Source organism: Delphinapterus leucas, chromosome 11 (genome assembly GCF_059928025.1).
Source record: "Delphinapterus leucas isolate spDelLeu-1000000601 "Yukka" chromosome 11, BTC_Dleu_Yukka2, whole genome shotgun sequence".
NCBI classification, from domain to species: domain Eukaryota; kingdom Metazoa; phylum Chordata; class Mammalia; order Artiodactyla; family Monodontidae; genus Delphinapterus; species Delphinapterus leucas.
Genome location: NC_143139.1, coordinates 87,787,973 through 87,813,347, shown reverse-complemented (window position 1 = coordinate 87,813,347; position 25,375 = coordinate 87,787,973). Strand labels below are relative to the sequence as shown.

The 25,375-nt window shown below is 46.4% G+C and overlaps 1 protein-coding gene across 6 annotated transcripts in view; it reads right to left on the bottom strand.

Annotated features, from left to right (window-relative positions):
* Positions 1-25,375, bottom strand: part of ABTB3 (ankyrin repeat and BTB domain containing 3) — a 312,674-nt gene that overhangs the window by 14,709 nt on the left and 272,590 nt on the right. For all 6 annotated transcript variants that reach the window (XM_089921234.1, XM_089921233.1, XM_089921232.1 and 3 more), the window contains 5 exons: positions 17,190-17,295; positions 13,659-13,761; positions 11,488-11,569; positions 4,367-4,435; positions 2,385-2,498 (listed from right to left, as the gene is read on the bottom strand). In XM_089921234.1, the coding sequence (XP_089777360.1) occupies positions 2,385-2,498; positions 4,367-4,435; positions 11,488-11,569; positions 13,659-13,761; positions 17,190-17,295 (474 nt within the window). The remainder of the gene's footprint in view (positions 1-2,384; positions 2,499-4,366; positions 4,436-11,487; positions 11,570-13,658; positions 13,762-17,189; positions 17,296-25,375) is intronic.

Below are 25,375 nucleotides of genomic sequence, written 5' to 3'. Positions count from 1 at the left end.
TAGAAAGTAGCCTGACTGAACCTTTTGATTTACTAATGAGCAATCAGAAAATCTTTTTTGAGTATTATCGCAAGGATTATTGCAAATATTTTGAACATTTATTAGGCCAGACAATAAACACAAGGAAGAACCTGTGCTTTGGAGTGAGGCAAATCTAGGTTTACATTCTGAGCAAATATCCCAAAGAACTGAAAGAAGGGACTGGAACAGATATTTGCACACCCCTGTTCATAGCAGCATTATTCACAAGAGCCAAAAGGTGGATGCAACCCAGGTATCCACTGATGGATGAACGGATAAACACAATGTGGTACATACATACAATGGAATATTATCCAGCCTGAAAAAGAAATGAAATTCTGACACACACTACAACGTGGATGAACCCTGAGGACACTGTGCTAACTGAAAGAAGCCAGCCTCAAAAATAAGCCTGACAAATACCATATGATTCCATTTATATGAAGTACCTAGAGCAAACTCACAGAGACAGAAAGTAGAATGATGGTTGCAAGGGCTGGGGAGGAGGGGGGAATGGGGAGTTAGTGTTTAATGGGTATAGATTTTCAGTTTGGGAAGATGAAAAATTCTGGAGATGGACGGCAGTGATGGTTGCACAGCAATGCGAATGTACGTAATACCGCTGAAGTGTACACTTAGAAATGGTTAAAATGGTAGGTTTCACATTACGTATGTTTTACCACAATGGAAAAAAATCTCTGTAATAGCTGTGTGACCTTAAGCAAGTTACTTCACCTCTCTGTGCCTCAGTTTCCTTATTATAACATGGGACTAATGAAAGGGTTGTGGTGAGGATTTAAAAAGGTAATGCAACAAAGCTTTAAGCACAGAGGCCTGCACCTGGAAAGGACTCAGGGAATGTTGGTGTAAAACAGAAAATAACATCTCAAACGCAACCTGTGTTTTCACAACGAGCAGAGTAACCATTATTCACATCAGTTGTCACTCTACAACCATGGATGTGGGAGGCATGTGTGCTGAGCTCCAGTTATACCAAAGAAGAGTGCTTTGTTTTAAATCAACTCCTGATCTTAATTTATTTCATTGTTTCTTCCCAGCAGATGCTAATCCCCCTGTCCTGAGTGCATGAACCAAAATGAAGTGGCACCTGGACACATGATTTTAATTCTCTTGGTCCCGGTATCCCCACTTGTGAAGTGAATCGGATGAAATCGGTGGTTCACTGATTTTACTCCAGAAACTGGAGTGAAGACTGGCCTTAGGGCTGAAATCACAAAGGTTGCCCTGGGAGCCTGTTAAAAATACAGATTCCTGGGCTTCCCTGCAGAGATCTTTGGGGTGAAGGGCCACACTGAGATTCCAAATGTCTCCCCAGGTGTTGGGGCCACCTGAGTAGGAGGAATCCTTGGACCTCTCTAGTGTTGACAGCCTGTTCTCAATCTTGGCACATCTGAGAATCATCCAGGAAGCTATGAAAAAAATACCTTTTTCCAGGCTCCACCCCCAGAAATTGATGAATTGGTCTGTGATAGGTCCCAGGCATGGGGAATTTTTTTTTTTTTTTTTTTTTTTTTTTGCGGTACGCAGGCCTCTCACTGTTGTGGCCTCTCCCATTGCGGAGCACAGGCTCCGGACGTGCAGGCTCAGCGGCCATGGCTCACGGGCCCAGCCGCTCCGCGGCATGTGGGATCCTCCTTGACCGGAGCACGAACCCGTGTCCCCTGCATCGGCAGGCGGACTCTCAACCACTGCGCCACCAGGGAAGCCCCAGGCGTGGGGATTTTAAGTGAGGTGATTCTACCGTGCAGCCAGCATCGGGAACCTCGGTTCTAGCATAATGGTTCTCACCTGTGAACATCCCCAGAATCACCTGGAGGGCCTGGGAAGCCATAGACGGCCAGACCTCACTCACAAAGTTTCTGATTCAGCAGGTCTGGGTGGGGCCTACAATATACATTCCTGACAAGTTTCTGGTTGATACTGATGCTGCTGGATTGGAGACAACACTTGGAGAACCACTGTTCGAGAAGCTTGCTGCTCAAGCTGTGGCCTAGACCAGCTGCAGAGGCTTCACCCGGGAGCCTGTTAGAGACGCAGGGCCAGCGCCCACCCCAGAGCCTGCTGAATCAGAGTCTGCGATGTGACTCATACGTATGCTACAGTTTGAGAATGACTGCTTTTGAAACTTCTGCTTGCTTGCTTTCATTGTGTTCTGGAGGGGCGGATGAAGGGAAAGACATCTCTTCTAAGCAGGAAGCAGACCTTGGGAGGAGTGATGACGGCTGGCCTAAATGCACAGGCCCAGCATCCGCGCTCTACCCGGACTCAGAGTGTGTGCAAAGAAAGCCTCTCCCGCGTCAGGGCATGGGGGGTGCTCGGGAAGCGAGAATGAGATCGATTACCTTGGCATGGTTGTAAATATCCACACAGTTGTCGGTATTGATGCTCTTTGCACAGATAATCTCACAGTGTCGCTGCAAAGCCTCCAGCTGGAAAAATTTAGCAGCAGACAGAAGCTAAAAACCATGAAAAGAGCCTGTTAGAGGTTGGGAGGTGGAAGGAAAGCAACGCCCATGGTGAGAAAACTCTTCACCTCCCACAGTGGTACCCAAGGTGAAGGCACCGGGAATAAAGTGTCGGACATCACTCTAAAGCCGGAAGGTTACACTAGAGCTGTTGCTGGCATTAGAGGACTAAAGACTCAGTGACGGAATTCAACTGCAGGGGAAGATGGCAGGGGGGAGGGGTGGGGTCGAAGTGAATCAAATTTACATTTATTACAGCAAGAGGTCAAGCAGAAATGCCTAAAATTGTTACATCCAGAAATAAGGGTGACGCTCTTATTCAGCAAGGTGGGTATCAATGTGGCTTACTCCCTCCATTTATCCATGTCTCCACACACATGTCACCTCAGGACTCCTCCCTGCATCACGATCTGGCCCCCCTACCCTGTCTGAGTTTTCCTCACAGCCCTTCTCACACCAGACATGATGTCATGCCTGTCGCCCTCTCCAGAGACCAGGAGGGCAGGCATCTCTGTCCCTTTGCATAGCTGCTGTATTCCAGCCCTGAGCACGGCACCTGGCCGTGGAAGATGCTGAACAGAGGCTCTGGGGAGGGGAAGAAAGGGCTGAAGCAAGAGTTCAAAGGGATTGCCTTTGGGGAAAGGACTGGGAAGATTGGGGTGGGGGGTGGCTGGGTGAGGTGTTTTTTATGTACTGTAAAGCTCTTCTGTATTATCTACATGATTGAAATGTATGTTCATTATTTCAATTTGAAAATAGTTTTTAAAAAGGTTTACAAAAGAGTCTGAGTCCTCAGAGTGTAGTTTAGTCCTGAGGTTGTGACGAGTCAGAGGAGCCGTCCAGAGAGACAGAAGAGTAACTTTGGGGGGCGGGGGACTGACCACAGAAGGTTTCACAGAGTAAGAACAAAAGGATAAATGGCCCCCAGTGAACACACAGCCCCTGTGACACAAGCCAGGCACTGTAGTAAGCACCTTACAAATAGAAACTCTTAAGATCTTCAAAACCCAATGGGGTAGATATTGTTATCCCCATTCTACAGGTTGGGAAACTGAGGATCAGAGAGGTTAAATTACTGCTCCAAGATCACACAGCTCAGAAGGGGTAGAGCCTGGATCTGAACCCAGTCTGGCCCAGAGCCCATGTCTGAACCACCGTGTGGTGTCACCTCTTGAACAACTCATAGTGTTCTGACATCTCTCATCAGCCACCCTGGACTTCAGGCACCTGAATGGGCTCCTGGCTCTCTCGCTCAGGAATATCAAAGTGATTTTGGCTTCTGGTTCAAAGCTGCCAGCTTTGACACGAGTTCCACTTCTAGGAAGGAGCAGGGAGGGCAGAAGAGGCAGAGTTACTAGAGGTGGACAGGAGACAGGGAGAGCCAGGGAGCTGCAGGAATGAGGGGCCTGAGTGAGGCCAGGAGAGCTTTGTAACTGGTTCTTGGCTTCTGCCTCAGTGGACGTGCTGAGATTTGAGGAATGCTTTCAGACCATATATTTCTCTTACAAATGACAAGGGAGAAGTCGTCAAAGATAGTTCCTGATGATGCTATTTGAGCCTCAGCTGTGCCTGAAGCTAGCGCTAGCCTCAGACTCTTCAGTAAATTTCCTTTCCTCCACCCGCCAAAGCCAGTTAAAATTGGGCTTCACTCAGCTTCACTCAGTTGCTATTGAAAGGGATCAGACTAGCGCACCCAGTGCCCCAGGCTTCCAGGGGAGGGCCTCTGATGAGAAGCCCTTGGGAGATCTAAGGAGGCAGGCAGGACCCCAAAGCCTGCATCCAAGTGAAGACCCAGCACAGCCTCCCCCCAGACACCACCTGTGCGTGCCACCCACTCAATGACACAGCGGATTCCTTACCTCCATGATCTCGTTGTTTTTAATGAGAAGGGACTCTGGGCCACCGTAGTAGAGGTACTGCATGACCAGCTGGAAGACAGAACACAGTGAGCAAAGTGTCAATGGCACACAGACACAGTCATCTTAAAGCCATCCACTCAAACCCTCAGGCTGGTTCTGAGTCCCTGTATGACACCCCTTTTTAAGGGCGGCCATTCCCGCCGGATCACTGCCTTTCAGGAGAAGCTCCCTTTAAACGTTTTATAGGCTGGATAGTTTTCCTTACACCGTGCTACCGTCTGTCTCCCTGTGGTTCATCCTCAGGGCCAAATTAAACAATTCTAAGCTCTGCTCTCCAGGATGGTTTTCCCCCATCTATGAGTGATAATCATGGGTTGTCCTCCTACCTCCCACCCCACTGAGCCGCCCAGAACTGCAGCACACGTGGTGTGGCTTAAAGACCCTACACCAGCGGCAGTCCCCCTGGGAACATGGCCCGGTTTGATTACAAACCTCTTGTTTAAGTTCCAGAGGGTGACTGAGCCACGGTGAAACCACCTGCTTATTATAACTTGACATCAGGGGGTCCAGGGTTTCAACGTTTCATTGATGGTGTGAACTGTCCAACTGTCCAAGCCAGGCTTTGTACATGTGACTCAGGATGCAGGATGGTGTGCAGAGCCCCAGAGCTTTGCAAACTGGTGTCCCTCAAGTAGAATGAAGCCTAAGGATGTGTTAGTATTGGCTGTCACCACCTCCCATGGAGCTGAGTATACATTTTTTAGGTGGTGTGCATCCTTCCCAGTTGGCTATGTCTCCACTACTCTCTAATGTTTTCTGCCTGCCTGTGTGACACACTGACTTTACCTGCCTGGGCTTAATAAAGGTGTGTTAGAAAAATCTGTAGACTGTTACATTCCATTTTGGGGCGCCTATAAAATGAGGTGCTTGGACTGGGCTGCCCTCTATGGTCCCTTCAGGCTCTGAGAGTCTGTGACTAATACAGAACAGTGGTTAGGAGCAAGGAACCTGGAGCTGGGCTGCCTCAGTTTCTGACCTGGCTCTGCCACTTAAAAGCTGGGTGACCTGAATTAAGTTAGGCTCTCTGTGCCTCAGTTTCATCATCTGTAAAGTGGGGATAATATGACCTACCTCATGAGTTGTGATGAGGATTAAATGAGTTAATATACGTAACAGGCCTAACAGGGGCCTGGCAGGTGCATGGCAAGAACTCAGTAAGTGTTAGCTCTTCAATTTTCTCTGCGGTTGAAAAATCTTCTTCCAGGAGTGCTTCTGCCATGTGCTGCCACTTTCTTACTCAGGCCATTTAACATCCTTTGTGACTGATCTCAATCTACTTTTTGCATGTGTGTTTAAAGTAATCATTTTTCAGCTCATATAACTCAATAACAAAAAAAGACAACCCAACCAAAAACTGGGCAGAAGACTAAAACAGACATTTCTCCAAAGAAGACATACAGATGACCAATAGACACATGCAAAGATGCGCAATACTGCTAAATATTAGAGAAATGCAAATCAAAACTATAATGAGGTATCACCTCACACAGGTCAGAATGGCCATTATTAAAAAATCTACAAATAAGAAATGCTGGAGAGGGTGTGGAGAAAAGGGAACCCTCCTACACTGTTGGCGGGAAGGTAAATTGGTACAGGCACTATGGAGAACAGTATGGAGGTTCCTTAAAAAACTAAAAATAGAGTTGCCATATGATCCAGCAATTCCACTCCTGGGCATATATCCAGAGAAAACTCTAATTCGAGAAGATACATGCATCCCAATGCTCACAGCAACACTATTTACAATAGTCAAGACATGAAAACAACCTAAATGTCCACTGACAGATGAATAGACAAAGAGGATGTGGAATATATATACAATGGAATATTACCCACAAAAAGAATGAAATAATGCCATTTGCAGCAACATGGGTGGGCCTAGAGATTATCATACTAAGTGAAGTTAAGTCAGAGAAAGACAAATACCATATATCACTTATAAGTGGAATCTAAAATGACACAAATGAACTTATTTACGAAACAGAAGCAGACTCACAGACATAGAAAACAAATTTATGGTTACCAAAGGGGGAAGGGGGAGGGGGAGGGATAAATTAGGAGCTTGGGATCAACATATACACACTACTGTATATAAAATAGATAAACAACAAGGTCCTACTGTATAGCACAGGGAACTATATTCAATATCCTGTAATAAACCATAATGGAAAAGAATATGTATATATATGTATAACTGAATCACTCTGCTGTACACCAGAAACAAACGCAACATTGTAAATCAACTATACTTCAGTAAAACAGTAATTGTTCAAAAAATATGTATATGTATATATTATTTAGTTGTATTGAAATAGAGCTCATATGACACAAAATGCTTTGATCTAAAGTATACAGTTCAATGGTTTTTAGAATATTCACAATGTTGTACAACCGTCACCACAATCTAATTTTAGAACATTTTCAACACCCCCAGGAAAAACCCCACGCCCACCAGTAGTCTCTCCCATTTCCTACTTGTGCTGACAACCACTGTGATTTGCCTGTTCCGGACATTTCATACAGACGGAATCATACAGCATGTGCTCTTTTGTGTCTGGCTTCTGTCACTCAGTGTGAATGTTTTCAAGGTTCACCCTGCTGTCACATGTATCACTCTTTCACCTCTTTTCTACTGCTGAACAATATCCCGTTGTGTGGATGTACCACATTTTGTGTAGCCATTCACCAGCCGATGGACATTTGGGTTGTTTCCACTTTTCTGCTGTTATGAATACGGCTACTATGGCTCAATTTACTTTTTCAGATCTCACCTGCCACTCTGCCCTTCTCGCCTCCTAACCTTGATAACATCTGACTTTTTCACTCTGACCGCTCCCAACCATTTGCCTTGATCAGAACCTACCACCACCATCTCTTTCACTCCTCTGCTTTTGCCCACGCTGTTCCCTCTGCTTGGATGCCCTTCCCTTCTTCTCCACCTGTTGATCTCTGGCCCCTCCTTCGGGATCTAGCTCAGTGGCCACCTCTGTGAAGTCTCCTCAGATCTGCTCAGATCTCTCAGCTGCCTCCCACCCCGTGCCGGGCAGCCCATCACACGTGACTGCAGTGTTACTTCCCGCTGGAGTCTGAGGGCACAGACTGGGTCTCGTCCATCTCTGCCTCCCCAGTGCCTGCCCTTCCTCTTTTGCATTTGAGTCTCCCACGCTCTGGCCACCTGCCTGTTGCAGAGATGGCGGTGCTTTAATGGTGATGGCTGAGGCTTTGTGAAATGATATCGTAGCGTTATTTACCCGCCCCGACCCCCCAAACCTGATGGGTCATAAGCATCTAAAACACCACATTGGTGAATGCTGGGACATTTGCTTTATTAAAATCCATTGATTCCCCTAGCACCTCTCTTTTATAAAGGCCAAACCAACAATAATAACGGTAAGAGCCATAATAATAACTGTCCTGAACACAGGGCCGCTCCAGTTACAAAGCACGTTATCTCATTTCCTCACGGTTGGGTTGTTGACTTGAAATGCTTCTTTCAAGAGCATGGATGGAGAACCTGGGGCTAATGGAATTTAAACTGGGCTGAGCCATGTCACCTTCAGACTCAGCCAGCACAAGCCTTTCCTGCAAGGGGGCGAAATGGACCCTTATTAGGCCAAAGGGCCTGTTTATGGAGTTGTTTTTCTTGGCAGCTGTCCGCCTGCATGAAGCAGGATGTAAACGGCGTCCACAGCCTCGTGGAGGCCCTGCTCCCAGGTGCAGCCTCAGCTGCATGGGGCTCTTGCCCGTGTATGATGTTAAATATTCTTGCAGGGAGGAAACTCAAAGCTGCCTCATTTACTAAAATTCTTCTGTTCAGCGTGGAAGTGAAGTGAGCAGGCCCCTGGGAGCCTCCTTCTGGGTCAGATTCAGCCCTACTTGGCCTATTTTGAGCCACAAATGAGGCTTTTCTTCTTTTATGGGGAAGGGGCAGGCACATGGAAAAGTCCCCAGGGCCTGCTCAATCTTCTCTGCCCATTACAGTAACTGGAGGCTAATGTGGCCGGGAAGCCTAATCCAGCCAAAAGCAATTACAGGCCTATGATTCCTCTGGGGCTGTGCCTTTCCACGTAGGTGTCTCATTTAACCAGCTCCCACAGCACACATTTATTGAGTGGCTACTACAAGCCGGGTTCTGATGACAAGAACCTCCCCAATTAGTCCCACGCTTGATGGCGTACGTGCTCCCTCCATGAGCACTTGGAGAGCTGGGGGGGCACATGGTTTCCAGCATCTGGCTCATGCTCCAAATGCTAATGGGCCTTTCCTCCGGGCTGGGCGATTTTTAGGGAGGACCCAAGGCCCCAGAGCAGGGAGGCAGTTAAGAGGTCAGGTCTGGGAGTCAGCCAGGCCTGGGTCTGAAGCTCAGCTTGGCTGTGATGAGCCGTGGGAGCTCGGGCCACTTCCTCTACCTTGTCTGCTGGGTGGTAGAAGAGCCACCTGGAGGGGGAGCTGGGAGGACTGAATGAGACGACGTGGGGCAGTGGTGCTCAGAGTGGCTCCCTGCAGCAGCATCAACATTACCTGGGATCTTGTAAGAAACATGAATTCTCGGGCCCCACCCCAGGCCTGCAGAATCAGGAACTCTGGGGGCGGGGCCCAGGAATCTGCATCTTAGAGAGTTTTCTGCATCTTAACAAGCAACTCCCTTCACCCCCCCAGCACTTCCCCTGGAGTTTCTGATGCCTCCTAAATTTCGAGAATGGCTGTAACTTAGAGCACTGGTTCTCCACCTTGGCTGCACATGCCTCTGGATGATGGCAGAGGGTGGATACTTCAAAATGCTGATGCCTGGGCCGCAGCCCAGATTCTGATTTACAGCCTGGACACTGGGGATCGTCAAAGTTCCTCAAATGATTCCACTGCTCAGCTGAGGTTGAGAACCACTGGTTTCGAGCGCTGCACGTAGCTGGAGCACATGAAATGGGAGCTGCTCTTATTATTGTTCCTCTTTGGACCAGACTGGGTGCAAATAATGGCTCTGTCACTGACCAGCACTAATTTCTCTGGGTCTCAGTTCCCCACCTCTAAAAGTGGCAAGATTAATCCAGATAACCACATGCAAGCAAAGATCAGTGCCTCATTCATAGTTGGAGTTAAAAATGGGGAAAATGAGCCTCAGAGAAGACAGTGTCTTGTGCATGGTTATTCCATAAGGATTCTTTATTTTGAAGTTTCAACATAACCAAAGGAATGCATCTCTAATGGTGGAAATACTGACACCTCAGTGGGCTTTAGGGCTTTAGTGTGAGGTCATGGTGGCTTCCTGGCAGCCCTCTGAATCACAGGATCTGGGGGACCAGGGTCAATCACCAGTGGAGGGAAGAACCATCATCTGGCCAGCCACACTTGGCTTATAGTATGTGGTTCCAATGCATCTTTTCCATCTCCAGTATACCTTAAGACACAGCTGAATGGACTATTATCACTTTCCCTCAAATACACACCGCGATTTCCCACTTTTGTGCCTTTGTTTATGCTGTTTCTCCCTCTGGAATACCCTCTCTCTCCTATTCACCAGATGAGGAAGCTGAGGCTCAGACAGTCTGGGTAATTTGTTCAAGGTCACACGAGGGACAATGGTTTCAAACAGGGGAATGCAGCTGTTTAAACTGGGGAAGGTAGCATTTAGATCCTGAAACGCAGCTCTGTCCTTCAAAGCCTAGATCAGGACCCCCGCCCTATGACCCTGGTTACGGCCATGCTTGCCTCCTGCTTATGTCTGAGTGGCCTCCTCAACCCTCTTGGAATGTGAGCCTCCCGAGGGCCAGCCTGAGTCTTACCCACATTTCCCCAGGGCTGTCCTTCCAGAACTGAACCAGAGGAAACAGATCCTGTTCAGAATCCTATAAACTCCATCCCCAGATCACCCACATTGGCCGACTAACCCTGGCTGTGGGAAGACAGCACAGAGGGGGCCACAGTCTCCCCGGTAGGCCCCCTGCTGGACGTAAGCAGCCCACCAGCCTCCATGCCCCCAATGAGACTCAGAGCTTCAGAGATAGGGCTGCAAGGCCAGATGGGGGTGTGAATTTCTCCTAGTGGCAAGAATTTCTCCTAGTGGCGAGAATGTCATTGCAAGGCTGGATTTATGAATCAGGCATGAAATCCAGGGCCAGATGGCTTCACAGGCAAATTCTACCAAACGTACAGAGAAGAACTTATACCAATTCTCCTCAAACTCTTCCAAAAGATTGAAGAGGAAGGAACACTCCCGAAGACATTCTATGAAGCCACCATTAGCCTGATACCAAAACCAGACAAAGACACCGCCACCAAAAAGAAAAAAAAAAAAAAAAAAAAAGAATCAGGCATGAAGAATGGAGGAAAAGGGAAGAAAGCTGCTGTGCCCCCTTAGAGGTGCCCCATAAACCAAACAGTATTGATTTCAAATGGAGGGAGATATGGCAATGTCATCTGGCCTCTGACAAACCTTCCTTTCCTATTTACATTAGGTTCAGACCAATGTTAAAATGACAAACCTTCCTTTCCTATTTACATTAGGTTCAGACCAATGTTAAAATGACACTGGATTCCCTGAAGTCCACTGGTTCCTGATCACACTGGGCTCAACCGCCTTTGGGGACTTCATACCTGCTGTTCTCTGCCTGGAATGTTCCAACTCCCTTTCTTAAGCCCTAAGCCTCCCCATGGTTTGCCAGCTTCTCCTCAGCCTGCAATATTTCAGCGACACCTCATCCAGGGGCCTTCCCCAGTCTCCCGGGTCTGAGTCGCCATAGCTTGTTGGTTCACCCCTCTCTCATGCACAGCCCATTTTATACTGTAACTCAGAGTTACCCCCTCTGGACTGTGAGTCCCCAGGAGAAGAATGTCCTTTATCCTTGTGTCTCCAGGTCCCAACACAGTGTCGGGCACATAGTAGGTGCTCAGTTAATGCTGTGGGCATGAATGGATGGTATGTGGGAGGGGCAGTGTGCGGATGGGGGCCAAGAGTGCAGGAGGTGATGACTCAGTACAGTGGCTGATCCACAGGTGGAGGGTTGGAGGGACCCACCGGTGCCCCGCACCTACCAGCAGGGTTCCAGGCCACAGCAGGGGCTTACCTGAAAGATGGGGTACTTCACGTATCCGATCTCTATGCAGGTGTTGTCATTTGTTGGTTTGTTAGAGAGGAGGGCTTTGAACCTGAGGAGGAACATAAAAAGGGAGATAAGAAGACTCAAAAAGACATCAACAGCTTGCAAGAGACTCAGCTCTCTGATGACAGAACATGTAATGTCTTGTATCCCCTCCCACTCTGAAATACAATGACATATCCATAGATTGTTTAACATAATGCTCCCCCTTCTGACATGATACCATAATTCAATCTGAAGTTAAAACTAAAACTCTAAAGTTAAAAACAGTGTTTGGAACTGTTAAATCATTTCTCAAACAGGTGATTGGAAAAGAACAAATGCCTTTTAAAACCCCGTCCACCTTGTAGGGCCCATCACAAAGGCTGCCTTCTTCCTGGAGTCCTTCCTGATTCAGGCCTCAAGCTCCTCAGGTGCCCACGGAGCTCTCCACCTCCCTCTTCCTCCCCCTCCCGCACAACCTTTGCTCCAAGAGGGCAGGGACTTCTGCCATTTCTGCCTCTGCTGCCTCCTCAGAGCCTATGCCAGGCTGGACCTGATGCACTGTAGGTATTTAATCAACATCTGTGGATTACCTAACCATCTCCCTATGTGGGTGATCTTCTGTCTGGGGTTTGAGGTGCATTTTCCTGCCACTGACTGAACTAAGCTCATTGTGGGTAGAGACTCAGTCAGTGGAACACATGGATACTCAATACATTTAGAAATAAGCTAAGCTGTGTCTCTTTTTATAAATTAAACTTTAAATCTGAAATAATTTTAGATTTACAGAAGAGTTGCAAACATCATACAGAGACTTCCAGGATGCCCTTCACCCAGCTTCCCCCGATGTTACATCCTACACAGCCATGGTACCTTTGCTGAAACTAAGAAATTAACATTGGTACAATACTGATCTAGTTCTTCTATGGTGTCACAACCGAGAACCTTGCAAGGGACAGTGTATTTTTCTTGCAGTGGCAAAGCAGACATTTGGGGTATTAGGTTTTGGGGGGGACACTGGAGATGCCAGGAGGCTTTTAGGAACCCAGGGAGTGTTGGCCACACAGCTTCATTAGTGACCTGGAAGTGGGTTCCGTTTCTGGATCCCAGTCTCCTTACCCTCTGCTCACCCCCTGGCAGCCTGCCTTCTCCTCATTCAGCATCACTTTCTTCTCTGCCCACCTTTACCGATCCCTGTTCAGGTCCCAGGATAATGCAGTTCTAAATGGTCAACTCTATCTCTACTCAAATCAAAAGGAGAAGCAAGGGCTGTAGCAGAGCTAGCAGGGACGGTGTTACACTACTGTCACTCCAGAGTCAGGGAAAAGTAAGGTTCAGGACCTCTGTGTTTTGGGTGGCTTATGTCAAAGTTCCCTAATATTTGGAGAGCAGGCCTTTCAAGGCTTCTGTGTATGAGCTTTCAGGCCGCATGAGGACACCTGGCCGAGGGGGCTACAATGCAATCCACGCTCTGCTCACGAAGCTCTTTGGCCGACATGTGCCCCGTCTGCCTGGAGGAGCGGCGCCCTGTCCAAGCCACGTAACCAGGCTGATGATTATGCTCCTGTCAGCCCGCTACCCTTTTTCCAAACTGTGGTTAAACATGTAACATAAAATTTACTGTATTAACCATTCTGAAGTGTAATGTTCACGCGAAGTGCGCTCACATCGCTGTGCAATCAGTCTCCGGGACTTACCCCGTCCCCGTCAAACAACTCCCCATTCCCCTCTCCAGCTCCACCATCCCCACCCTTCTACTTGCTGTCTCTATGAAGTTGATGACTCTAGGTTCATATAAGTGGAAACATACAGTATTTGTCTTTTTGTGACGAGTGTATTTCACTTCATATCATGTTCCCAAGTTCATTCATGTTGTAGCGTGTGTCAAAACTGCCTTCCTTTTTAAGGCTGAACAACATGTATACACTATGTATTTTTTAATTCATTCCTCCACTGATGGACTCCTGGGTGGCTTCCCCCTTTTGTCTTTGTGAATCATGCTGCCCGAACACGGTGTACAAATGCCCTGTACTCTTGGATCCTTGATTTTGAGAAGAAAACCTGCCAGTTCAGTGACGATACCACCCAAATTGAATTTCAGAGAACAGTAATAGCCACCCTCGTAATTCAGTGCTTTCAAAATTGATGACACATACCTTGGAGAGGCTGTAAATAACAGCACTTTGTGGGCATAAAATGGTCTTCCTTCTACCAGAAAGGTAACATCTGACATTTCTTTATTGTTAAGGAAATGAGGATCTGGAACAGGAAAGGGAGAGAGGGTAGCTTTAGAAGAGAGAAGGGTGAGGTTTGGATTCCCCCTTTGGAAAAGTGCCCGTAAGAGCTGACAGGGAGGCTATGGCGATAAAATACTCATTGGAGAGAAAGTGACCAAACAGGAGACAGAATCAGTTAAAGGAACACTCAAATCACTGAAATTCAGTTTCTCGTAGGAAACCTTCATAGCTTACTCGCGACTAAAAGTAGCATTTCCCCTTAGAAGCCTCGCCCCCAGCCCGAGTTCAGATGACTGTCAGGTGTGGAAGGTGACCATCCACCCCGCTGACCTCCAAGGAAGTCACCCCCCAACCTCGCTCCTCCTGAAGCTCAGCGCCCTCCCGCCGGAGAGAAGTGCTTCTGAAGGGCTGTCCCCTTGCTGCTGCGTTCCAGGAGATCCGAAATCCAAGCCCTTTTCTCAGGGTCGGAGGCAAACGACCCAGGCCCCTGCACTCAACTCCAAGAATAAAGAAGTTGTATAACTACTTGTACAACGAGTACTCTAGTGCTTACTGAGCTTGCACTTACACGTGTAAACTCATTCAGTCCTGGGAGAAAGGGACGGCTGTCAGGTGTGCAGCTGGGGACACAGACGCCAGGAGTCACAGTGACTTGGCCAAGCAAATGGCAGGTGGAGAGGCCAGGATGTGAACCTAGACATTCTGACTCCAGGGCCTGCATTGCTAAGCACCGGGATCCTCCGATTTGCCTGTCATGTTGGCCATTTTTCCTGGGGCTACAGAAGGTGCCAGTCTGTCCTCAGCTCAGCACTTCTGTCTCACTGGGAAAATCCACCAACACTCCCGTGCACCCCTACACGGCTCCACCCCACCTGGCTTCTAAGTCAGACCCCTGGCCTGGCCCCATTTTGCCCAGGCCCTGCTGTAACTTGGACCCAGAATTTGCCTTCCTGGCTGATTCGCCCCAGGGGGTGGTCCTGGATGTCCTCCACTCATATTTCTCTGTCCGTACCTACAGCCACCTCACCTCTTCCCAATAAAAAAGTTTTAATTTAAAACATATCAAAAAAAGCATTAAAAAGTCAAAATCACCTGTAATCCCTCTATCTTAAAAATTTTTTTTTATTAAAAAAAAATACAACAAGGGCTTCCCTGGTGACGCAGTGGTTGCGAGTCCGCCTGCCGATGCAGGGGACACGGGTTCGTGCCCCGGTCCGGGAAGATCCCACATGCCGCAGAGCGGCTGGGCCCGTGAGCCATGGCCGCTGAGCCTGCGCACCCAGGGCCTGTTGCTCCGCAACAGGAGAGGCCACAGAAGTGAGAGGCCCGCATACCGCAAAAATACAAAAAAACAACAAAACCCAAACTTCTAAAACTCTCCAGGTAAAGGGAAGAGAGGCTATAGGGGAAGGCCCCAGCGTTGACTAACACTTCTCCACTTGCTTTAAAGACTGTTAACAGGTTGGAGTGACTTTCTCCCTCTTCTCAGCCACCTGCCTCCCTCTGCTGGGTTTCTCTCACTCTCACTGTCCACTTCCAACTAGCCCCCACTCCTGCTTCCCAAATTGCTAATATCTCCTACCCTTAGCTCTTTTTACCATTCTCTCCCAGAATTCACTGGGAGGGCAAGAGGACAACATACTATAAAAAAATAAGGCATGTGCTCTCCAGTTTGCCATAGTCCCCACCACTCCCTATTGTCTTACACCAAACTCATTTCAACCATTTTTATGACCTGCCTGGCTCTACAGAGATGCCAGTTTGGAACCTTTGTCACTACTCTTATCTTTCAAGTAGATTCCTAAGGAACTACTATTTGGCCACCTTTAGTTATCTGAGCCTGAAATGCTGTATTGAAGATGCAAAACACTATTTGTTCCATATTCCACTTATTAGTAATTATGTCCTTTTTCTTTCATCTTGTGAGCTTTGAGCCTCTCAGGCCTGCCTTTATTCTCTTGGTGCTAATAACCCTTGGGATTCCAATGCTTGGGCTGAAAACCAGGCCCTTTTAATCACTGGTGAAAGAAATCTCAGCAAGTTCAGGAGGAAAAAAAATGTTCCCTCCTCTCCTATAGCTACAGGAAAGCAGATTTTATGCTGCATCAGTGAAACAGCCCTTGCAAATGTTTGCTCTAACAAGGGTGTCTTGTAAGGCACCAGCTGTCAGAGATTATTGCTATGTCCTGGCAATGTAACCTTCAATCTCTAAAGTCTGTTAATTTGATTGATCTTTATAATTTGTTGCCCTGATAATATTTTAATTAACACCTGTTTTCTACAAGGTACGAACTACTAGCAGTTTTAGTACCTTCTGGTTTGCCTACATGAATGGGCATAAAGAAAACCAGACAATTTGGATTCAACTGCTAAGTTTTTCATTTTAGCATAAAAGTTGTATCATTTAAATTAACAGGTTATTCATGACAGGAACAAAAATACTTTAAAACAGTTTCATGAATTTAGCCTTTTCATTAATTTAAACTAGCTCACCTGTTTCAAAAGTAGGGGTTTTGCTAAAGGGTAGAATTTTTCAGATGCTTCCATTTCTCCAAAGTTTCCTGGTCTTTCCAGGAAGAGGAAACAGGAAGTAGGAAAGTCCCCAACCTTCATGGCAAAGGGAGTCCTTTATCTTTAATATTTTATAACCCCCAGGCAGTGAGAGGCCCTCACAACAGAAGGTTCATGCTTCAGGATTCAAGGCAGCTGGGTGTTTGCCTTCTTGCCAGGCTGATCAACCAGGTTGCAAGCAGGCTCAGGATCTTCCAAATGAAATCAGTGCCTGATGGAAAGGTTTATTCTGGAAAACCCCAGAAGCCGGACTGGAGAATGATGGAATTGTGGCTTTGGGGGGACCTGGGTTCAAGCTCCAGTTCCACCTGAACTGATGCTGCAGCCTCTGAGAGCCTCTCTTTCTTCAGCTTTGACCAGGAGGACACTGTGCCTCCTGCGGTGGCCCAGGGATTGCTTGAGAGAGAGTAGGTGAGGGGCTTTGCTGTGGCCAGCTCAATGCCAGGGTCAAAGAAGGATGAAAAGTACTGTCACTGTCCCCAGCTTGTTCCATCTCAGGGAGGAGGGACTTCTTAGAGGGGAGGCTGGGGGAGAGCAGCCATGCATGCACAGCTCAGCCTTCTCTGGGAATTTACCTGGCTGCTGGAAGTGCGTGGGCTCAGAAGGTCTTGGGCAGCCCGTCACTGTCGGTGACTTGCAGTAGAAAGGCACTCAATGGAGGGATGAGATTTGGGCGAGTTCCCTTGTCCACACCCCCAAGGTATGTTCTCCAAACAGTTTAATCGCATAACAAAGGTGACATCCCGATCTCCACCTACCTCACTCCAGTCTCCACCTCGTTTGCCCTCCAACACTCCCACCTTCTTTTATGGCGTTTGCTTGCTCCCTGCCCTCAGATCACAAAGCAACAGCGCAGGGCAGGACCCGGGAAGCACTTACCCAGGCGCGAGGTCTGTTTCCGCTTGATCTCCGTGAGCTTGGGGATGGGGTAGGGCCCGTAGCAGTGAGTGAAGATGACGCACAGCTGCTGGCTGATCACCTCGTTCTGTGCAAAGGAAAGAACAGCTCACGCTGCTGGGGGCTGTGCACTCATCCAAGCTGTGCTGTAACAATGGGTTCCTCCCCCCAGGCGAGAGGAGCCCACAGACTTACTGCAGATTCTCAGAGAAATTCCCCCGACATCACACGTTCACTTTGCCCCCTCAGGCCCTGGATTTGCTTGCTCTGTTTGTCCACTATTTCTAGCAGGTTCATTGGTGGAAGCTTAATTTGTAATTAAATCCTTTCTTGCTCCAATCATTTCTTTACTATCCATTAGAAAACAAGTTTTGTAACTCACAGGATGGAAAATAAGTTTTTCACCCTAAACACACCTTTATTAATACTCCAAAATTCTGGCAGCAGGTAATTATCCCGAAAATCACAGCAGGAAGCCCTTTGGGTCCTGTTCTTGTGCTCTCCATGACCAAGATACAAATGCTCCTGATTCGGCTTTCTTCTGAATTTGATTCTGGTGCTGAGGCATTTCCAGATCCAGGAGTGCTCAGCTGAATCACTTCCTCCAAAAAAAAAGTGTGTGTGGGGAGGGGAATAGTTCTGTGATGCAAAACTACAGCTGCCCCAGTTGCTCAGGGAGCCTGTTTCTGATCGCCCTTCGCCCTTCATGTTCTTTCCTCCTTTCCTGTTGGGGCCCGTGCTGTTCATTAATCTCCCTCCAACTGCAGGGGTGCAGGAAGGAAGCCCAGGAATCAGAGCATTTTTGGGGATGCTTTTTACTCGGTGAAGGGGGTTGAAACTAGGGGCTAAAATCAGAGGTAGATAGCTAGACATTTACAGTATATTAAGAAAAGTATGTTACAACACAATTTGTACCATGTATTTTTGGAAGTAAAATGCTACATATATATTTGGATGTGTGTCTTCCCTTTTCTTTTTATCTATATTTTCTGTAATAAACAAGTGTTGCTTTGGTCATAAAAACAATAAATGTTATTTTTCATTTTAAAAGACAGGTTTGGGACTACTAATGGTGTTAGCAGTTCTTATTCTTGAATCTGCTTCACTGTGTTCCTGAAAGAGAGGGATCACAGCTCAACCTATGGAAAGAAAACCCAACCCTTTGATCCTGCAAGGCACCATGTTACCTCAGAGGGGGTCCACAGAGGTGCCTAAGGAGATGCACTCATATTGGACAGAAAAAGGGATTCTGCTTTCAAAGATGATACCTTATGACCAGCAGCATCAGCATCACCTGGGAGCTTGTTAGAACTGCAGATCCGCAGGTCCCATCCCAGACTTCAGCCTCAGGTGGGATGGGGGTGGGGCCCACCAGTCAATATTTTAACAAGTTTTCTGATGCTCCCTTTGTTTTGAGACCCACAAGTTTCATATGTTGAAATTCTGTCTTGGGTTTGACCTGGGCTGGGGACTGTCAATTTGTTTCCTTTGGTCTAAAGCCTTGCCACACAAACGTGCCCCATCGACCAGCAGCAGTAGTATTGCCTGGGAGCTTGCAAGAAATGCAGACTCTCCTCCTAGGCCCACTGAATCAGAATCTGCATTAACACGCTCTACAGGTGATTCCCATGCATACTCATGTTGGAGAAGCACGGGGGTGGTTGGCAGTACTGTGGCCCCTAGAGGACTGCGTGCCCTAATCCCTGGGACTGTGATATCATCAGATACCATGGCTGTGAATATGTTCTCTTTCAGAGCAAAAGAGACTTGGCAGGAGTAATTAAGGTCACTAAGTAGTTGACCTTAAAAGGGGGCGATTACTTTGGATTATCTGGGTGGGCTCACTGTAATGACATGAGCCTTTAAAATTAGAGGCAGAAGAGGAATTCAGAAGGGATGGGGGAGACGTGGAAGTCAGAGGGTCTGGAAGCCTGAGAAGGACTTGATGCACTGTTGCTTGAAGACGGCGGGGGCCACATGGTGAGCTTGAAAGGGAATGCAGGCCCCAACACTAGGAACAAAATGTGACCCCCAGGAAGGAAATGGGACCTCAGTCCTACAGCCACAAGGAACTGAATTCTACCCAAACCTGAATGAGCTTGCAAGTGGATTCTTCCCGGGTCTCTAGAAAGGAACTCATCCCTGCTGATACCCCTGATTTTGGTCCTGTGAGACCCTAAGTAGAGAGCCCAGCCGAGACCTTGTGCCTGGACTTCTGACCAATGGAAACCATGAGATAGTAAATGGCTGTTGTCTTCAGCCTCTAAATTGTAGTCATTTGTTACCGCAGCAATAGAAACTAATACAGCTCATCTAGAGTTTGCCTATTTCATCTTTCTTCTGACTGCAGCGTGCCCGACACACTCTGGATGCACAGCGAATACCTGCAGATCACAAGAAAGATGAGACCTGTGACCTGCAAGATGCTCTGTGCAGACTGTGTGATAAATGGTGCTGGTCTCGCTACCTGCACCTGGGGTTGTCTTGGGAGGCTTGCTGGCGAGTCAGCCCATCTCACCAACTCGGGGGAAGGAATGCAGATCCATTTCCTGGATTTCGTGACCCGTAAGAGAAGCTTTACTCAGCACCTAAGAGGTGACCGGCACCGTGAAAGGAGCCATACTGGGGGCAAGCAGAAGCAGCAGAGCAAGATCCCGTCTCTCCAGGACCTCACAGCTCGGCCTCACTTCCTAACTTCACTATGTGTTGTATCACCTGAGAAAGTAAAGACAAGGGCTGTCTGTTCCACAGGGACAATCCTCAAGCACTTAAAAATTATCTGGGAGGCACGTAACTCCCCACTCCTAAGTGAGGGCTGCATATAGTGACTTGATTCCAAAGAGCACAGTCTGGAAAGTGAGGGGGAGGCAACAGTAAGTTTGCTGTGGAGAAACTCGACAAACACAATCTCAGCCAGGTGGTCAAGGTCATCATCACCGGTGATGAGTCATATTGATAGCATGTACACCTGATGTGATGAGAAAGGCACCTTACCTCGGTGGGCATCCTTCCCAAACCCACAATCTCGGTCTAAATCGTGAGACAAATACTGCGTACTCCACTAGAGGGGCAGCCTATAAAATATGTGACCAGTACTCCTCAGAAACGGTCATGGTCATCAAAAACAAGACAAATCTGAGAAACTGTCTCAGCCAAGAGGAGCTTAAGGAGGCATGACGACTAAAGGTAACCTGGTGTCCCGGAGCAGAAAAAGACACTAGATAAAAACCGAGGAAACAGGTATAAAGTATTTAGCTAACAATAACTTATCCATGTTGGTTCACTGATTATAACAAATGTACCACACTAATGCAGGATGTTAATAATGGGGGAAGCAGGTGAGGGGTTGTATGGGAACTCTCTGTGCTATCTTCTCCATTTTTCTGTAAATCTAAAGTCATTCCAAAAAATGAAGTCTATTATTACAAGAAAAGCTGCCCAATGAGGAAATAGGAAAATTATGATGAAAGCACTAGAAGTTCAGGAGAGAAAGGGAAAGAAGATGGGTCATCAACAGTTCCCTAGGCTTGACTCATTCATCCCCCAAAGGTTTCGTGAATGTAAACTTTCCCTCATGCGCTAAGCTATGCTTTCATCCATTCATGAATTTTCTTCAGAATATTTAGTGAGCATCTGCTAAGTGCCAGGCACTGGCTAGACCCTGAGGGCTGGACACTGTGTGAAGGGTGGTGTTGATGAGCCCGACGCCAGCACCAAAGATGCTGTCATTTCCGAGGCTTTCTGGCCGCTTCTCTTTCAGAGATGAGAACCCTAAGAGAAGCCTCCCCACTGTGTCCTTGAACTCATCTGTGTTTGTCGAGGTGTCTGCTCTGTGCCCTTTTCTGTGCACTTCCTCCAGACTGTGGGATTGTTGGGATAATTCACTCTGCTTCCCTGGCACGCTGTAATTCTCCCTAAGGATTTGGTTAGCTCTGGACCCAAACCTGAAGACAGTGGCTGGAATTAGCCAAGCTTGAGGCTCACTCTATTCTGGGGTTGGGCGTGGGTCGGGTGGCTGTGCTGGGACAGATGCTGACGCTCTCCTCTGAGCGACACATTTAAGCATGGTGCTTTTAGCTCAAAGGGCCACAAGGCTCAAGCCCCAGGGGCAGCAGGCCAGCCTCAGCATGTAGGCCCTGACCTGGGAGGCCTGGGCTGGGAGAGGTAGGTCTGGCCAGGCTCATGTACATGGCAGCCGGTTAGCAGTTGTTACTGGCATGCCGCTGGTGACCTGGAATTCAGGTTTCTCACGGAAAATGCTGGGTATGTGTGCTCATGGGGTGAACTTGGGTCCTCGGGACTCGGAACTGTGCGGCTACACAGAACTAGACAGGAATGAAGCCAAGTTCCTAACACCAGGGTTATCAGGAGACTCCCCTGAGATGGTTTCCTGTGGATTTTGGGGCTGACATCCTTCCTCTCCTCCTCTAACCCCTCACTCCTCTCCTAAAAAGATACTGAAACACTTTCTCTTCTTCACAAAGGAGTGCTAGGATTGATCCCAAAGGTCCTTTTCAGGTGGCTTAGGCGGGGGTTCTACACAGTGGTAAAAACCTGGACAAGGGGGCCAGATGGGACTGGGTCCCAGTCCTGGTTCCTCACCCACTAGCTCTGTGACCTTAGGGAAGTGACTCAGCTTCTCTGGGTTTTGGTATTCTCTTCTAAAGTGGATTAAAACTACCTGCTTGGTGAGGTTGCTATGAGAGCTAAAAAGGATAACACATCCCAATATACCGCTGAACCAAAGGAAAGTGCTGAGATTTGACCATTTTTAACCCCCCAAACAGCAAGTTCCCATAATTCAGACGAATGCCTATTTTTCTAGACCCTAAAATGTCATAAAATTAATGGCAGCTTTTAGGAAGAGGAAAAAGAAACTCGCCACATTAAACACACACACCCATTTTTAAGATCCATTTAACTTGAGAAATGCTGGAAGGTGGAAAAAGCTGTGTCTCAGAATCAAGAAAATGCGGAATTACTGTTACTATCTGGGGACACTGGCAGGGAGTTCTCTGCCTCAGTCCACTGTCAACAGCGACTGACTCTTCCCTACAGAGGCCCCTCCCTTGCGGGATGCACTGACCTGTGAGCAGTGAGCTGCTCTGCGCTGCCACACCGCTGGGAAAGGTGGAGGTGGGAAGGGTCCCCACCTCCAGGGGATTCTGCGAGGTCAGCATGTAGCCCCGCTGGAGTTGTGTACAAGATGAAATTGAACACACAATGAACTCAAGTGCTTTTAAATAGTCATCCATGTGTTTTGATATGTACCTTTTATTCATGTCAAGTGAGGAAGGTTTTCAATTTATGGTAGCAATACAATGTTTCCTTTCTAACTACATTTAATGGAAGGCAAATTGATTTAAAGAAAAATATCAGTGGAAATACCCTTGAGGGATGAAAGGGAAATCAGACATTATCAGATGAAGGAAAACTCAAAGAATTTGTCACCAGGAGACCTACCCTAAAAGAATAGCTGAAGAAAGTTCTCTAAACAGAAAGGATAGAGGAAGGAATCTTGGGACATCAGGAAGAAAGAACAAAAATATGGATAAACATAATAGGTTTTCTTTCTTCTCTTGAGTTTCCTAATTATGTTTGATGGTTGATGCAAAAATTATAAGTGTCTGATGTGGTTCTAAATATGTAGATGAAATATTTAAAGACAATTATGTCATAAATGGGGGAGGTAAAGGGACATAAAGGGAAGTAATGTTTCTGTACTTTACTTGAACTGGTAAAATGAAGACACCAGTAGTCTATGATGTTATACACACATACACACACACACTATAATACTGCAAGCGACCACTAGAAAAACTATACAAAGGCATACAATCAAAAACACCACAGACATATAAAAATGGAATTTAAAAAGTGTTCAAGTAACTCCACAAGAAGGCATAAAAAGAAAAGAGAAAAAAGACAGAGAGACCAAACAGAAAACCCAAAATAAGATGGCAGGCTTAAGCCCTAAAGTAGCAATAACTGAGTAAAATATAAATGGTCTCAATGTACCAATTAAAAAACAGAGATTGGCAGAGTGGATGAAAAGCCCAACTATGTGCTTTTTACAAGAAAGTCACTTCAAATCTAATAAAACAGGCAAAGGTGACAGTAAAGGATGGACAAAATATATCACATGAACATTAATCAAAGGAAAGCAGGAGTGGCTACATAAATATTAGATAAAGTAGATGTCAGAGCAAAGAAAATTAGCAGAAGCAGAGAGGGGCATTATATAATGATAAAAGGGTTAATTCACCAAGAAGATACTGCAGTCCTAAATGTGTATGCACCAAACAACAGATCTGCAAAATATGTGAAACAAAAACTGACAGAACCAAAAGAAGAAACAGACAAACCCACAATTACAGCTGGGTTCTTTCTCAACGGATAGAATAACTAGATAGAAAATCTGTAGGCTATGGAAGAACTCAACAATACCATCAACCAACAGGGTCTTATCGACAGTTATGGAAACACTCCACTCAACAGTGGCAGAAAACAGTCTTTTCTTTTTTTTGGCCACATTGCATGGCTTGTGGGATTTTAGTTCCCAGACCAGGGATCGAACCCAGGTTCCCGGCAGTGAAAGCACTGAGTCCTAACCACTGGACCACCAGGGAATTTCTGAAAACATTCTTTTTAAGTGCCCATGAAACCAAGATAGACCATATCCTGGGCCATAAAACCAACCTCAAAATTTTAAAAGGATTGAAATAATACAGACTGTGTTCTCTGACCACAATGGAATCAACCCAGAAATCAATAACAGAAAGATAACAGGAAAATCTCCGACTACTTGGAAACTAAACAACACATTTCTAAATAATTCATAAGTCAAAAAGGAAGTTCCAAGGGAAATAAAAAACACACTGAACTGAATGAAAATGAGAATAAAAGGTATCAAATTTTGTGGTACACAGCCAGAGTAGTGCTGAGAAAGATATGCATATATAAGAAAAGAGGAAAAGTCTCAAATTAATATTCTAAGCTTCTACCTAAAGAACCTGGAAAAAGAAAAACAAAATAAGAAAAGAAAAGAAAAACAAAATAAGCCCAAAGCAAGCAAATAATAAAGGTAAGAGCAGCAATCAATGAAACTTAAAAAAGAAGAGTAGTAGAGAGAGAAGACACAAATTAACAAAATCAAGAATGAAACAGGGGCTATCACTACAGACTCTGTAGACATCAGAAGGGTAATAAGGGAATGTGATGAGCAACTCTACACACATACATTTGACAACGTAGATGAAATGGACCAATTCCCTGAAAAACACAAAGTACCCCACCTCAATATTAAGTAGATAATTTGAATAGCTCTGTAACTATTAAAGAAATTGAATTTATAATTTAAAAAACTTCCCTTAAAGAAATCTCCAAGACCAGATTGAAAAGGAAGAAATGAAACCATCTCTACTTGCAGATTACATGATTATCTAAGTAGAAAAGTCCCAATAAATCTGCAAAAAACTCCTAGAACTAATAAATGAGTTCAGCAAGGTCACAGGATACGAGATAAACATACAAAAATCAATTGTATTTCCATATGCTAGCAATGAACACATGGACAAAAAATTAAAAATATAACACCATTTACAATTGTTAAAAAAAGAGAAATAGTTATGTGTAAGTCTAATAAAACATGTCCAGGGGTTTCCCTGGTGGCGCAGTGGTTGAGAGTCCGCCTGCCAATGCAGGGGACGCGGGTTCGTGCCCCGGTCCGGGAGGATCCCACATACCGCGGAGCGGCTGGGCCCGTGAGCCATGGCCGCTGGGCCTGCGGGTCCAGAGCCTGTGCTCCACAACGGGAGAGGCCACAACAGTGAGAGGCCCACGTACAGCAAAAAAAAAAGAAAAAAACATGTCCAGGACTTGTACCCTGAAAACTCACAATATTGATGAAAGAAATCAAAGAAGATCTAAAGACACCAAGAGACTAACATGTTCATGGATTGAAAGACTTAACATAGAAAAGATGTCAATTCTCCCTAAACTGATATAGAGGTTTAACACAATTCCTATCAGTCTCAGCAAGATTTCTGTTGTTGTTCATATAGCAAATTTGTTCCAAAATTTATATGGAAAGGCAAAGAACTAACATAGCTAAATTCATTTTGTGAAAGAAGAATAAAATGGAAGGAACAAATTTACCCAATTTCAAG